Source organism: Otolemur garnettii, unplaced genomic scaffold (assembly GCF_000181295.1).
Source record: "Otolemur garnettii isolate 467f Iridium unplaced genomic scaffold, OtoGar3 scaffold00012, whole genome shotgun sequence".
NCBI classification, from domain to species: Eukaryota; Metazoa; Chordata; class Mammalia; order Primates; family Galagidae; genus Otolemur; species Otolemur garnettii.
This window is the reverse complement of record NW_003852407.1, coordinates 16,120,560-16,137,259: the sequence shown is the minus strand read 5'-3', so window position 1 is coordinate 16,137,259 and position 16,700 is coordinate 16,120,560. Positions and strand designations below refer to the sequence as shown.

At 41.2% G+C, this 16,700-nt stretch overlaps 1 protein-coding gene across 1 annotated transcript in view; it reads left to right on the top strand.

The window, feature by feature from the left end:
* The window catches only part of GALNT1 (polypeptide N-acetylgalactosaminyltransferase 1), a 78,241-nt gene extending 63,856 nt beyond the window's left edge, over positions 1-14,385 (top strand). Inside the window, 3 exon segments of the mRNA XM_023510167.1 lie at positions 5,754-5,852; positions 6,338-6,472; positions 12,340-14,385. Coding sequence (XP_023365935.1) covers positions 5,754-5,852; positions 6,338-6,472; positions 12,340-12,486 — 381 coding nt within the window. The 3' untranslated portion in view covers positions 12,487-14,385.
* Positions 14,386-16,700: the final 2,315 nt, after the last annotated feature.

Sequence of the window (16,700 nt, the reverse complement as noted above, 5' to 3'; positions counted from 1 at the left end):
CGCCTTAGCCACTTGAGCCACAGGCACCGAACCCAGAGTTGACCCATTAAGGAATGGTTTGTGTGTCTTTGTTATTCCCCCTTCTTTTGTTGTCCACCTTTCTAGTAGATACACAGCTGTTTGCGTATCCCACGCTTTCCTCCCAAGAGAACACAGAACGTCTGCCTTTTATAATGCCGTCGTTTCTTCCACTCGCATTCCCTTGCTCAAACTCCTTTGCTTGGAATTTGGCATATTTTTTCAGGGACAATCTTTGCAATTAAAATGCCTTAGTTATACATAGGCCCTTTGTAAAAAGATTTATCCATCCCTGTTGTGACCCTGTAGTCCCTTGACTTAAAGAAAGGCTCTAGAGAAGGAAAGGGAAGAGTCCTTCCAGGAGCACAGGCCTGTGATTGTCCATGTCAGGGATCAGCGCGCTTTAGCCTGCAGACTAAGTGTAGCCTGCTGTTTTTGTAAATAAACTTGTTATTGGAATATGGGCACGCCCATATGTTTCTTTACTGCCTTTAGCTACTTTTACACTACAGTAGCAGCGTTGAGTAGTGGCAACAACAGAGACCTTTATGGCCCACAAGCCCAAAATATTCGGTCTCTGCGTCTTTAAGAAAGTACTTACTAACCCCTAGGATATGCAGTCAGAAGCATTCAGGGACAGCGTTCCTCATTTTCACTCATCAGTCGTTCCAGCTTGCCTTTGATCACTTGGAGAACTTACTGTGGCATTTTCTCCAGTTGATTTAGCTAAAATCAAACTTCTCTCCCTTGCTTCTTTCCTCCTCCTCACCCTGCAAGTCCAAATGAGACTTTTTTTCCCACTCCTCCCTGAAAGTTGGATTTCCGTTGAGTTGACATACCTGGAAACGTGTCTATCTGTGGGATCTTGCCTTTTTTCCCACTAGTCTTTCTGTAGAGCTGTGTATTTCCTTAATAGGTTGCACCTCTGCACCTTCGTCTTTTTGGTGTCTTCATAAAAGACTTCACTGCACGTCTTTATGAACTTTTAATAATAAAATGGCTTTTAGAAAAAGTACGAAGCCAAGTAGGAAAAAAAAATGCAATCCTTCTGTAATAGAGTTTAATAGGACAGAATTTCCCTCTGTAAGTCCCACTAGCTGTGTGTGGACAGGGCTGTGTCCCAGGATTAAATCTTCCTAACACCCAGGGAAAGTAACCCCCTCACCTTGTAGGAGGGTTGTCACTTCTCAGTCCTTTCGCCCATTCAACAAATATTTGGGAACTTACTATTTGCTAGACGTTACTTTAAGTGCTTGGAATACAGCAGTGAATGAAGCAAAGGACCTGTTCCTCTTGATCTTCCAGTCTCTGAAGGAAGGTAGGAAGGTCATTATGACAAAACCACAACGTCAGGAGGGGGCAGTAAGGGCAGAAGGGATAGAGAATGACTGGTAAGCGTGTGTAGCAATGCTGCTTCATGTAGGGAAGTTGAAAAAGGCCTCTTATAAGGTGATTTTTTTTGAGCAGAAATCTGAAGGCAGGGAAAGAACAAGCCATATGAATTTCTAGGGAAAGAGTATTCTGGGCACAGGGAAGAACAAGTACAAAGATTCTAAGATGAGAGTGTACTTAGCACATTCCAGAAACAGCACAGAGGCCAGTTGTCTGGAATAGAATGGACACATGGGAGAGTAGTAGAAGATAAGATCAAAGACAGAGGGAGGGGGTCAAAATGCGTGAGCTTGTAGACCACAGTGAGTGCCTTGGATTTTCTCCTGAGTAAGATAGGAAGCCACAGAGAGACATGAGCAAACTTCCATTAGAAAAGGATCAGACTGCCTGCTACATGGGGAGGACCTGTGTGGGAGAGAGCAGAACCGTGTGTTGGTGAAAGGCAGAGAGTAGTCAAGGATTATGGCAAGGCTGATGTAAAGCTGAGACCCTGGTACTGTGGAGCTGGCCTCACTGAGACGGGAAAATTTGTAGGACGAGCAGGTTCCAAAGGGGTTCAGCAGTGCAATTTGGGGCATATTAAGTTCAAGATCCAAGCGAAGATGTTGGTTGAATAGGTAGTTGCTTTTAAAATCTTTTAGTGTAGGGGAGAGATCAATGATGGAGAACCAGGCTTGGTGCCTGTGGCTCAAGCGGCTAAGGCACCAGCCACATAGACCTGAGCTGGCAGGTTCAAATCCAACCTGGACCAGCCAAACAACAATGACGGCTGCAACCAAAAAATAGCCGGGCGTTGTGGCGGGCGCCTGTGGTCCCAGCTACTTGGGAGGCTGAGGCAGGAGACTCACTTGAGCCCAAGAGTTGGAGGTTGCTGTGAGCTGTGATGCCACAGCACTCTACCCCGGGTGACACCTTGTCTCAACAAAAGATAATAATAAAATAAAATAAAATAATGATGGAGAACCAAACTTAAGGGTTGTCTGGATAGACACATGGATAGATCATGAATATGTACAAGTGTTACAAGAAATTTTATTGTAAAAGAGCAGAGAAATGGGTGGAATGGCTAGCAGAGACTGTGTTGTTAAGGAAAGAGTTTTTATTTGTTTATTTTTATTAAGGTCAAACTGTGATGTGAATGATCCAAAAGAGCAAATTTGAAAATACAAATGAGGAGGCCAACTTGACACACATTAGGATGGCCACTGTCAGAAAACAGACGGTAACAAGTGTTGGCCAGGTGTGGAAAAATTGGAACCCTTATGTCCTATCACTGGGAATGTAAAATGCTACAACTGCAATGGAAAAGTGTAGAGGCTCCTCAAAAAGTTAAAAGTAGAACTACCGTATGATCCAGCAATCCCACCTTTGAGTACACATCTAAAGAATCAAAATCAGAATCTCAAAGAGATGACCACACGTCCATGTTCCTAACAGCACTATCCACAATAGCCAGGAAGGGGGAGCAGCCCAATGTCCATTGACAGAAGGACGGATAAACAAAATGTGGTACAACATATAACAGAATATTAGTCATTTTTCTTTTTTTTTGAGACAGAGCCTCAAGCTGTCCCCCTGGGTAGAGTGCCATGGCATCACAGCTCATAGCAACTTCCAACTCCTGGGCTCAAGCGAGTCTCTTGCCTCAGCCTCCCAAGTAGCTGGGACCACAGGTGCCCGCCACAACACCCAGCTAATTTTTTTTTGGTTGCAGCCATCATTGTTGTTTGTCGGGCCCGGGCTGGATTCAAACCCGCCACCTTTGGTGTATGTGGCTGGCGCCTTAGCCACTTGAGCCACAGGCGCCGAGCCAGTCATTCTTAAAAAGGAGAGAAATTGCCGGGTGTGGTGGCACACTCGTGTAATTCTAGTAACTCAGAAGTATCCCGTGAGCCCAGAAGTGCAAGGTTACAATGAGTGCAGTGATTATGCCGCTGTACTCCAGCCTGGGTGACAGAGCAAGACCGTATCTCTAAAATAAATCATAAGTATTTTTAAAAAGAGAATCCTGACATATGCTACAACACGGGGAACCCTGAGGACATTGTGCTAGTGAAATAAGCCAACTACACAGAGGCAAATAATGTATGAGTCTGCTTCCATGGTACCTGGAGCAGCCAGTTTGTAAAAGAGAGAGCAGAGCAATTACCACCAGAGCTGAGGGGAGGGAGGAAAAGAATTCTTTAGTGGGCACAGAATTTTGCATTTGCAAGATGAAAAAGTTCAGGAGACCCGTTTTGTCATAATGTGAGTGTACGTAACATACTGGACTGTACATTTGTTGATGCACATGTTACCAGAATATAAAGAAGGGGTCACAGTGGTTATAAGAGGCGTGTGTTTGAGCAGCTGGATATGAGGTCTGACATAAGTGGATGGTATTGGTTGGGGGGTGGGGAGAAGTGGGGGGCTCATCTCCTATAACAGCAGGGAAGGCAGAGGGAATGGGGACAGGTGTGGGTCATGTGGATTTGGAGGTGGAAGCTGGTGGTTTGTGGTGTGAATGTGAGGACGGTCCCTTCTGCTGACCTGTTCCCTCGGTTAAGCCCAAGATTATCACCTCAGCGCAGAAGTGGGGTTGTGTGATGAGGTTTGAGGAAAGAGGAAACACGTAACAGAAATGTAAGATCTGGGAAGGCAGCTAGCTCACAGAAGGGAGCCATGCGGTGGGGAGGTAGTGAAACCTTTGAGCCTGCTTGTATTTTCTCTGGTGCCTGAGCAGGCTCAGACTCCCGCGTTGGTCCTTCAAGTTACCAAGGCTACATCAGAGTTGACTTGAGCTCCCTGCCTCTTTGTTGTGGTTGAAGGAATTCATTCTCAAACAAGTAAGGGCTGCTTTGAGGTGCCTGAGCCTTCAATTCTACCGACGCCTCATTAATAAGAGTCCGTTCCCTTTGCTGAAGCCCCATCCCTGTGAAGGAATTCCCAGAGTGAGTGACCTGCTGTGGAAAGTTTGTGGCAGTCACTCTGTAACTCGCCTTTAGAATTGAGAATAAGGAGTAGTTTTTTTCTTTCTTCAAACTGACCCAGTTTTGAAGGAAAAGTTTCAAACAATGCTTAAGCATTGTTAGCTAGGCCAAAGTCTAGGTGTGTAACAAAGAGACGCTTGTCCAGGCCACGGTAGATGACTGCCAAGGCAGCCTGGGTCTTGCCTCCTGTTGTTTGGCTTCTAGACACAGTTTACCCTCTGTGGCCGGCTTGTATTACCTCATTAACCAGCAGCCGGTTGTAAGCCTTGCATGCCCTAATAACACCGCATCATCTAGGTTCAAGTTCTGGTTTCTGGGGCTGAGGTCATTCTCAAGCGCCTGCCACAGTTCGGCCAGGCGTCTTGTGCTTGGTATCATAGCTTCACCTGTGTTCTTAATCCTGGCTGCCTGGAAATAATCTACTTTTCTTATCCCTGTGACTGTGTACCTTTGTAAGAAAAATATATCTGGACTGGTTAGTGTCTTATTAAAATATTGGAATAATTTACAGGATATGTGTTTGTTTATAAAAGTAAAGCCCTTATTTGTAGTTTTAACTTTGCTCCCCCTTTATCTATCACACAAAATCAGTTAGGCTTTTTTTAAAATTTACATGACATGGTAGATGTAGTCTCTCTCCTATCTTACTTGCTAACAATGCCATCCTGGGAATAGATTTAAGGCTTTCAAATGTCTCTTAATTTGCCATAAGCTTTTAAACTGCAGCAATTTGAAAGTAATGCCCTTGGCTCGGCACCTGTGGCTCAAGTGGCTAAGGCGCCAGCCACGTACACCTAAGGTGGCGGGTTCGAATCCCCAGCCCAGGCCCACCAAAACAACAATGACAGCCGCAACCATAAAATAGCTGGGCGTTGTGGCGGGTGCCTATGGTCCCAGCTACGTGGGAGGCTAAGTCAGAAGACTGGCTTGAGCCCAGGAGTTGGAGGTTGCTGTGAGCTGTGATGCCACCGCACTCTACCCAGGGTGGCAGCTTGAGGCTCTGTCTCAAAAAAAAAAAAGAAAGAAAAAAAAAGAAAGTAATACCCTTATCTTGCTTGCTAATAGTGTATTCAGGGAGTGATTAAGTTGCTTTAAATTATTAGCCCAAGGAGAGTTTATTGAACTAAATACAAATTCTAGACGAACAGCTTGAAGAAGTGGAAGAAACAACAAATTAAAAGATTTTTCCTCCTGAACAAAGCTAGGCAGTCATTTTTTTCCCCCAGTGTATAGCCTTTACGTGGGGAATTAGAGATTATTTCAGAGTAGTACCAGGGAAAGTTTAGGCTGATTTTTAGATTAGCTGTATGTATGTTATGTCTGTCTAGTTAACCTCTCCAATTTCTGACATTTTCATTATTCCTTGTCCCATAGATACGAAATGTGGAAACAAATCAGTGTCTAGATAACATGGCTAGAAAAGAGAATGAAAAAGTTGGAATTTTTAATTGTCACGGTATGGGAGGTAATCAGGTGAGTACCTTAGTAAACATTTGAAGGGGATAATTTTCATATTTATTTTTACTTTGCCCTTTTTATCCCATGACATCTTTCAGGAAATGTTTTCCTACTTCTAATGGGAAACTAATAAAGACCTTTAGGTGAAGGAAACTTTCAATCTAATGATTTTTTTAAATGAAACATTTGTAAAAGGCCCCTAATGAGAACTGTATTTACATTGCTGAGCACGAAATTGATTTTGCCCGTTTTACTTGTGACAAACAGCCCGAGACAGTACTCTCATTGTGTTCAGAGAATGCAAGGTCATTTTTACTTTCCTTTGTGTAAACTTAGTGGTAGCTTTTTCAAGTCATTTTATTCTCTATTACTTTACTAAAAAGTGCAAAAATCACATATTATATAAAACTTACATTTTCTCTGCCAGATAACTGGGCTTCTGAAACCCTGACTAACTTCTTTTTTCTATTTAAGTTTATGTGTGCATTTTTGTTTCCCAGGTTTTCTCTTATACTGCCAACAAAGAAATTAGAACAGATGACCTTTGCTTGGATGTTTCCAAACTTAATGGCCCAGTCACGATGCTCAAATGCCACCACCTAAAAGGCAACCAACTTTGGGAATATGACCCAGTGGTAAGTTATACAGATGCCCAGAAGAATAAAATTATACGTGTCCTTGGGTATATTTATATACTTTATCACTAAAGGAATGAATTCTTGTGTACTTTGAATTTGGATTAAACTGTTCTTGTATTTTTAAATTTCTTAAAGTTTAAAGTTCTTGAATTTTCTTGTACACTGAAAATTGACATATCAGGAAAAATAAGTGAATCAAAGATGTTTTAATCTCTCTCATTGTCAACGGAATCACAGTTGCCTCCACTTCCTAAGTCCTGTAACTAAGTAGCTACTATCTTCTCTGTCCTTGTTAAGTTCTGTAGTGTAGCTTGGGAGAAACAGAGCAGTAAGTGGGCTTTTTAAATTACTGAGTTAAATACATAAGTTAAATTACTAAAACTCTCCGGCTTGTGATGGTTTTTCAGTGACATGTATAACAGAACTTTTCATATTTAACTTTGCTTTCTCTGGAGCCCCTCATTCTGCCCACTGTACATGATGCTCACATAGAGGTATTTAAAAGATCAAAGCGTCCCCCAGTGAACAGCTTTCCCTCTCCTCCTCTCTGCCTGATCCTTCACCTTAGGCCTTTACTCTGTGGTTCTGGAACCACCACCTGCGTCTTTCAGGTTAGGGTAAACTTGCTTCCTGCTCTACTTTCTGCATACCTCCTTACTCTTCTCTTGCTTTGTGTGATGGAAAGTAAGTGGGCTTGCCTCTTGGTCCTCCACCCTAGCTCTTGCTGTGGCATGATACTGTAGAAACGGCTCCTAAATGCAAAGCCAGGAGTACCCTAGTCTCTTTTTCTTTAACTTCTCTGTAGCACTTACTGGATGATTTTGGTTGGTTGGTTGGTTTTGTTTGTTTGTTTGAGTCGTTTTTTGAGGCAGTCTCAGTCCCCTTACCCAAGCTAGTGTACAGTAGCGTCATGCTAGCTCACAGCAGCTTCAAACTCCTGGGCTCAAGTGATCCTCCTGCCTTAGTCTCCTGAGCAGCTGGGACTATAGGTGCTCACCATGCCCTGCAAGTTTTTGTATTTTCTGTAGATATGGGGTCTTGCTCTTGCTAGGCTGGTCTCGAACTTGTGTCCTCAAGCAAATCCTCCCACCTCAGCCTCTCAAAGTTCTAGGGGTCCAGGCACAAGCTGCTGCACCCAGTCTGTAGTATTTACTGTTGCTAAGCAGATAATACTTCAAATTTTCTTATTGTTTGACTTGAGATTTACTACGGTTCAAGTTCTTTTCTTAACTTTCTCTATGCTTCTTACTCCTTACATGGACTTGTTGCCCAGAGTTCTGACTTTAGCTGTCGTCTCTCTATACTGTGTCATACACAAACCATGGTCTACTTTAATCACCAATCTACTGTTCCCTGAACACATACTCTTCCCTCTTCCTGACAGACCCTACCCATTTTTAAGATCCCAGCTTTGATACCACTTCCATGAATCCCAGCATAAAATTAGCTGTGTCAGCCCCAACTTAATTACAATTATACCTGATCCCTGCAATACCAGGCTTCCTTGTAGCTGTCCATCAGTCTTTTCTCTTTTATTAGATTGTTAGATCCTAGAGGACAGAGACCAGGGTCTTCACAGTGTCAAGCTACAGTAAAGATCATACTGAATCTGTCAAGAGCTCCATCAGCATGGCCGTTGAAATGGCCTGAATGTTCTGCTGCAGGGTTCCCTGGTGTGCGCTACTGCCATCTGGGGTGCGACCACCCCGTGCATTGCAGGATAACGCAGCGTCTCTGCTGCACACAGTGAGTGCCAGCGGCACCCCTCAGCCATAGTGACAAACAAATGTGAAAAATGAAAAGGCATCCCCCTTTTAAGTTCACTAGAAAATGATCGTTTGGCAATACGAAAACCTGTGTATTGTAGCTTAAAATAAATATGAAAATAGGTAGGGATTTACTTTTCTTACATTAAGTCCAGAGAGGTCAACAGACTCAGTGGCATAGTGATGTCAGGGGTAACACTGCCTAACATTCTTGGCTTGTCCTTGTAGCCACAGAAATGGTGGCTGTAGCCACTGTTACTTCCTACCTCAAGGCAAGTAGAAAAGATGAGGGGAATGTTGCACAACCATATGTATTGCCCTCAATCAGGAAAGGAAAAGCCTTCCCTGGAACCCCCTTAGCAGGCTCTGCTTGTGTCTCATGCCTTAGTGGCCCTCAGCTGCAAGGGAGGTGGGAAGCAAGCGTTGGTTTTCTAGTCTTTCTGTGAGGTGGCCAAGAGGCAGAGACTGGGAATGGCTGTTGGCCAGCCAGTTCATAACAGGTATTTCAAAAGAAAATGTTTGAGAAAACATGTAAGAAGCTGGAGGTAATTTGGAATATATAGAAAGAACCAGTTATGAGTTTGAGGTTTTAAAACTTCTGGATCACTTTGCAAGGTTTTTTTCCCCCAGAGATAAAATATTAATATCGCAGACAGGTTTCTCCCAAAAGCAGACCCCAAGATAAAACTTAGTGTTCAAAATGTTTGCACCTTTTGGATCAATACCTGTGAAAAGGAGAATGAGAGGACAAAACCGAGCCTGGGGAGAAGTGGAGCTGTGTTGAGGTCCAGCTGCCTGAGCAGGCTGAACAGAAACCCTGCAGGGGAATAGCCATTAGAATCACCCAGCGTGTATCTGTTGAAAACATAACAATCTGGAAAATAACAAATATTTCTATCAATAATCTATAATCTAAACCTAAAATCAAGAAATCTTAGATTTCAAAGACATTCTAGAAATAAAATCTAGGATGCTGTTTTGTACAAGTAGAAATTGAAACTCAGAAGTTAATTGCCCAAGGTCACAGAGGAGGTAAACAGCGTGCCTGGATCAGAGACCTGGCATGCCTGATTCTTGATCCAGGATTCTTCGCATAAATACCATGCAATCTTTGATTAAATATATATGTTCATCTATCTTTAAGGCTTATTTATATTATACATTATATAAAACTTATAATAAGACACTAGGCTCTTCTGCTTTGGTACTTGTATCTGTCCTTTCTGGAGTAGAATACAGATTTATACCCAATCTCATTTAGATACTGAGGGCAGGAAGTAGGTCAATAATTTTTTTCTAGGTTTCGGGTAGACTTTATGCGATGATCAATTACAGCTTTTATTCTCCCTTTCAAAGTTGACAGTTAAGTATTTGCACCTAGCATTAGAGACAGCAGTGGAATCTGGTCCCACTGGTGGCTTGTCCATTTGCCTTACTCTTTCTCTGTGGGGAGACCAGTCAGTGTTGCCTGCATCCTCTGCTGAGTGTTGTAAAGACAGAGCTGAGGATATTGTGAACCACTGATCTCTGCACCTGGTGTCAGCAGCCAGAGTCGTGTCTTGAACAGAGTCCTTCACCAGAGTCCAGGTCTCTTGGGGAGCTGTTCACCTCCTGAATTATGGAAATTCTGTCTTGATGTTGAACATCAAGAATACCCAACATGGAGCAATAGCCTATGTCTCTGTGATGGGTGCATTTTCATGAATCTACATAAGTAAAATATACATTTTTAGAAATTGAGACACCCTATAATCCTGTACTTTGGGAAGTCAGGGTGGGAGGTTGAACCCAGGAGTTCAAGACAAGCCTGAGCAAGGGTGAGACTCCTGACTCTATAAAAAATAGAAAAATTAGCCCGGCATGGCGGCACATACCTATAGTCTCAGCTACTTGGAAGGCTGAGGCAAGATCACTTGAGCCCAGGAGTTTGAGGTTGCAGTGAGCTGTGATGATGCCACTGGACTCTACCCAGGCAACAGAGTAAGACCCTGTTTCCAAAAAGAGGGGGTGGAGGGAATGAGAGAGATCAACTCTCCAGCTAAATTTTATGTTGTGCTTTAGTGGGTTTTTTTGTTTGTTTCTAGTACTGCTGACTTTGGGGCTTGATATGGGATGCCTACTGGGAGAAGCTTTGCAGGGACTTCTGGAATGTTTTTGTTTGCCTTGTTTTTCTCTTACCGGAGACTGAGGCCTTGGTAGCATCCTGCATGCTAAGCTTCAGCTCACTGGTTGCTGAATTGTGTTTATGGCTGCGCAGGACATTGCTAGGATACCAGGTTTACCACTTATAAGTGCCATTTATCAAGTACTTACCCTGGGCTAGATAGCATATGTACATTTTCCTCACAATAACTCAGTGAGGTAAGTGTTTTTGTCCCCTTTTTCAGGTCAGGAAACTGGGTCTCGGAGACATATTAAGTTTTTGCTTAGGGGCACATAGTTGGTATATGACAAGTCTGGAATTGACTCCAGGAAGTATCTGACTGCAAAGTCCATCCTCTCACCCAGTAAACTGTACAAGGTCTACTCTATAAAACTAAAAATAACCGCAGCCATACGGACTCTCTTTCAGGTTCAGTTCTTACATATTTGCAGGCATTGAAGTCTGTTAACACTGAACCTCTAGTCAGTGTTGAGGGTGACATCTGTAAACATAGATGCCCTTTGCTGGTTCCCACTTCATCTGCAACATGGAAGAATAGTAAATGGCTGGAAGTCAGAATAGTTGCACATAGTAATCATTGTGTATTTTTTTGTTTTAAATTCAGATAGTATACAGGAGGCCTCAGGAAAGTGGAGGGTTCCAGATAAAAGAATTACATTACAATAGAGCCATGAGTAAAAGAATCAAATAAATGTGTGTTGAACATTTCACATTTCCTTAGTTATGTAACTTAATGCAGATTCCTGCCCAACTACGTAAAGTCCTTAATGTGACTGGAGTTTATTATCAGAGTCATGGATGGGGGTTGTCATCACATGTATCTGTAAATTCTAATCTGCCCTGCCCTTTTGGAATTATTCTAAAACTCAGCATGACAACATCAAATCTAGAATGTTAATAAGCAGCCAGGAAGATGGATAGCTGTGACTGTCAGCCATTTATTAGGAACCTGCTTTGTAAGGGAGGCACTTCACACTTTAGCCCCATTATTTCCATATCTCACAGAATGTGCTAAAATATGTAATGTGATCCTCATTTCAAAGATGAGAAAACTGCGAAGCTGGGAACCCAGGCTGTCCAAGTCCAGATTCCTGTGCACTACTTTCTATACCATACCACCTCCCTCATCCATAAAGATAGTCTCTGGATTTGATACGGACACAGACTTTATATTGATTATACTAAACCCAGCTGTCTGGACAGTCTTACGATTTTTAAGTCTTCAGAAAGACCTGCATTTCTGAAAACTTGAGGTTTGGAGTCACAGAATTAACTTGAACAGCTTTTTATCACAAGAAAACGAGATGATTTATTTTTATTTTTTATTAAATCGTAACTTTGTACATTGATGCATTTATGGGGTTCAGGGTACTGTTTCGATATACAATGTGAAATGCTTACATTGAACTAAGTAACACATCCATCACAAAAAAATGAGACAATTTTGAAATAGCTGTTTGAAAATAGCTTGAGGATCCTAAATTAGGAACCACTAATCTAGCACTTTTTTCCCCATTAGGAAAGTGAAGCACACACACAAAAAAGCACCATTTCCTAGTGTTATAGAGCGTACGCCAGAATTAGGACTTAGAATTTAGGTCATTCTGCTGCAGATCCTGTGTACCCCACTGTACCCCAGGGGCTGACCCACCAGCGGTTTGTTTTTGCATGTTCAGTTGTCCACCTTAACCAGATGTGTGAAAACGGCTTCCTTGGGGTCAGTTCCTGACACTCCCCCCACCCCACTTTCACTTTGGTATTCGACTGTTAATGCTGTCTTTAAAATATGTACCTTTTCTCCATTATCTTTTTTCTGATTTATGTTGCCCCCAAAGCCACCTTTCCTACAGAGGAATGTAGTAACCACCAAAAGTGATGACTGAAGTGTTTTAATTTTCCACTTTCATGGTAAGTGTTTTTTCTGTCACTTTCAGAAATTAACCCTGCAGCATGTGAACAGTAACCAGTGCCTGGATAAAGCCACAGAAGAGGATAGCCAGGTGCCCAGCATTAGAGACTGCAATGGAAGCCGGTCCCAGCAGTGGCTTCTTCGAAATGTCACCCTTCCAGAAATATTCTAAGACCAAATTTACAGGAAAAAAAAGAAAAAAGAAAGAAAGAAAAAGAAAAAAATAAGGATTGACTGGGCTACCTCAGCATACATTTCTGCCACATTCTTAAGTAGCAAAAAAGGAAAAGTGCTTTCCTCCTCCGCAGGATGGAAGGTTTATCAGCCATTAAAACTTAGACTCTTCTAGCTGTTCACTAGCTGTGAACCAGCCTTCCTGTCCATGGACGTGAAGCTGCATAGTAGTGAGACTGTGCACACTGATGTTTACAAGATTGAAAGACTCTCTCATCAAGAATCATGGCAAAGGATATTTAGACAATGAAACAATCAACAAAGTGGGCTTTCCGGAGAGCTGCCTCTTTTACGGTTTGCTTGCACGTCAGTTATTTCTGCTGAACGGACTGTCATAATGAAGAGATTTCCAAGATTTTTTTTTTCCTGATTAGAACTGGTAGCCAGTATATTAAATATTGACATAAAAATAAGTGAAAAGAACTGGAACCAGATTCCAAATCATGAAAACATTTTTACAACAATAAAAAAAAACTATATTAAACAGGGTTTAAAGAAAATTAAAACAGAACTATGAGAAGTACAATTTGTTATAGTATAGTATCAAATTTCTATATAGATTTTATACCTCAGTGGGGAAATATAACTGATTCCAATGACATTTTATTTTCATCTGTGATAGTCATGGATGCTTTTGTTTTCCTTGGGGTGCTGAAATTGAGCTTTAAAAAAAGGCTCTTTGAACATAGTTTTAATTTCTTTCTACAGTTTTTTTGATTTGGTTTGTGGGCTGTCAGAATTGTAATTTTTAATTGCCTTCTGAAAAATGGAGATTTGACATCACGTCTGGGCTCAACTGAACAAGTTAGTATTCAGTTGCTCTTGAGTCAACCGGCTTATAGAGTTTCTCTCTCTCTTACACACACACACACACATAATTTGTGTGCACAAATTTCTTACCAGATTTTGAACTTATTAACTTGATTCAGCTGATTATGCTTAATACCCAAGATTCATACTACTGTACTACAAATTTGTTTTCACAGCAATAAATCTTCAGTTCTTTATGATTCCACTGAACAAATGGCCTACAGAAGTGATTCATTATTTGGGTATTTGGAGATAATATATTGGATGGTTTTTTGGAAGACCTTTTCCACTCCATACTCAGATACGCTTCATTGTCAAGTGCATATTTAGATTAGATTCTTGAATTGTAATGTTGATCTGCTGCTTTTTTTTAAATAAAATTTGACTGAAAATATTTAATTGGCATTTTTTAATGACTTAACCGAAGAAGTGCACCTATTATTCCTTATTAATAGCCCTGCATTTCTTCCCTAAATTCCATTTAGGCAAAATTGGTTTCATTTTTCTCTGATTTTCAGTATCATAAAAGCACCTGAATATCAATTAAAAGTTGATTAGCAATTAAAAATTAATCTTCTAATCTCACTGGCAGAAAATCTCATTGTGACATTTTTTTCTGATATGTAAAACAGTCCATTGGCAAAAGTGCAAATATTTTCTTTCCTGTTTGTGAGATTATATTTAACAGAATTCTTTTCTTTGATTATCAAAGACTCACCGTAGGCAGTGCTATTTCTTGTGCCTAAGAATGTTTCTGAAAGTCTCATCGCTAATGATACTTGCCAAGTTGAGTGTACACAGAGTTTCTCATACCATGTTCAAGTTCATCCACATCAAACACATGGGGACGATTTAGGGTGAGGCTGTAGTACAGAATGCATGAACTGCGTCCCCATGAAATTTGAAATGAAGCAGGTGCTGGATGGAATTTATTCCTATTCCGTGAGCTGTGTTAATTCTATCTTCGGTAGGCCTAATGCTTGAATAAACCAGATGTCTAATCAATAAATTATTTTCATGCTCAGAACTTGAGGTTTCTGTATTCCAGTGTAGCTTGGTCTTCTTTCTTACTGTAAAAAAGCTTACCAGCAATGTAATTTAAAGTTTGGTTTTGTTTTTTAAGTGGGGGATGTAAGTGTTCTAATTTGTGGATAGTTTTAGAACCTAATAGATAATCCTACTGCCTTTATTTTTCTAATAACAGAATTCCTAACTACTTTGTAAATACAAAATATTCCTGAATAGTTGTGCCTTACATTGGTTTTATTTGAAGTTAGAGTGGATCCCTGGTCATCAGAACTATTTATAGATAAGGGAGATGCTGATCATTCTTTTGAAATCCAATTGGAAAGAAAAGAATGAATGAAAAAGGAAGTGAAGGATGAAAAGATGGGACTATTATTTGGCCAGTGAACAAGTCATAAATGTGACAGTTAAGGATAATTTGAACCTCACAAATCTATTCACCCCACCCAGTCCTGGTCCATTTTAATATATCTCTTGATCCTAACTGGCCTTCATGAGAAGTTGTTCTGCTAAACCCTGAGAATGTTCCCCATTTCCCAGGAGGAGGACGCTGTGTGGGTCATGTCCTCATCCCCCTGTCCTGCTGAAACACAGGCTTCTCTCTGAGGGTTTGGCATACTCATCTTCCAAGAAGTATAACAAGAGCAGATTTAATTCCATAGTTCTTCAAAGGAGAAAGAAGTCCAGAAGGTAGAGTTTCTGAGGTGGTAACTCTGAGAGACTATGCAGAGTAAGTTATTTCTGTGCCATTTGGAAAATCAGATCTGTTTCCAATATATGACACTTCTCCCATTTTTTGATTTCCTGAAGATTAACAAGCATTTTCTTGATACATCCACCAGAACCAGTAATTTTGCAGAACATGAGGCAAATATATGAAAGTCAGTTGTGTGTCTATACACTCATAATAAATGTTTGAAAGTTAAACTTTAATCTGTGCCATCTATAATAGCATCAAATAAATCAAATATCTAGGAAGAAAGTTAACAGAAGATGTGTAAAACTTCTACCCTGAAAAGCACAAAACAGTGCTGAGAAAAGTTACGGAGCACTGCAGCAAGTCGATAGTCTACGTTCATGGATTGGAAGACTGCATTATGTTAAGATGTCAGTCTCCCGCAAATTCGGTGAAACCAAAATCCCACGATGCTTTCTTGTGGAAATTGACAAGTATGTTTGAAGTGTTTCCCATTATGAATCAAAAGTTTATATCTCAAACAAGAATGCCATTAATGAAAGTGTGCACCAAAACCCTTAGCACAGTTCTGCCATCTTCACAGTAGCGTGTGTATGCTAGCAGGAAAGAAGCCTGGAGAGTGAGCAGCAATGGAATTGTGCAAGGCATTTCCCACACCCTGTTAAGAGTTGAATATTTTTACCCGCAAGAAGTGATCCAATGCCTGGAAGAAGTGGTAGTCAGTTGGTACAAGGTGTGGTGAATACAGTGAATGTCAAGAGTTTCCGAGTCCATCTTCCGTAGTTTCAGCAGCATTGTTTGTGCAGCATGTGGTCAAGCGTTGCCTTGCAAGAGGGTTGGCCTGTCTCTGTTACCAGTCTGAGCTGCTTAATTGCAAGCACCCTCATTCTTCTGTCCAATGGATTACAGTAGACATCGCTGTAATGAACAAATTTCATAAAGGTGTAATGGATGATACCATTGCTGGGCCACCACACAGACACTATTAGCTTTTTCTGATGAATATTCTGTTTTGGACTGTATTTTGGCACTTCATCTTTATCCAATCATTGTGCAGAATCCTTGGGCTTGTTGCAAAGAATCCATTTTTGTCACATGACAGTACGGTGTAGAAATGGTTCCCCTTTATGTCATGACAGCAAAGAGCAGTAAGCTTTGAGAAGAATTCTTTTCTGACACTCACTTAATTCACATGGAACACATCTATCCAGCTTCTTTACTTTGCCAGCTTCTTTCAAGTGGTCTGATGTTGTTGGAATAGTAGTGTCAAAGGCTGCGGCTTATTCATACTGTAGGTTGAGATGGAATCCCTTCCACGACAGCTTTCAGCTCATCATTGTCCACCTTGGTCTCAGGTCACCCATGTGGATCATTTTCAAGACTAAAATCACCAGAATGAAATTTCTCAAACCGTCTTCATACTGTGTGTTCATTAACTAACCCCCCCACCCCGCAAACCATCGGTATTTCAACTTGTCTGCACTGCATAGGTTCCACAACAGAAGTCTTATTAGAAAATAATGTGAATTTTTTACTTAACCATGGTTTCACAAAAATTGCTCTAAAAAATTTTGAAAGGTCATCACAAGCCAAAACATGCATTTGAGAGAATGAGGATA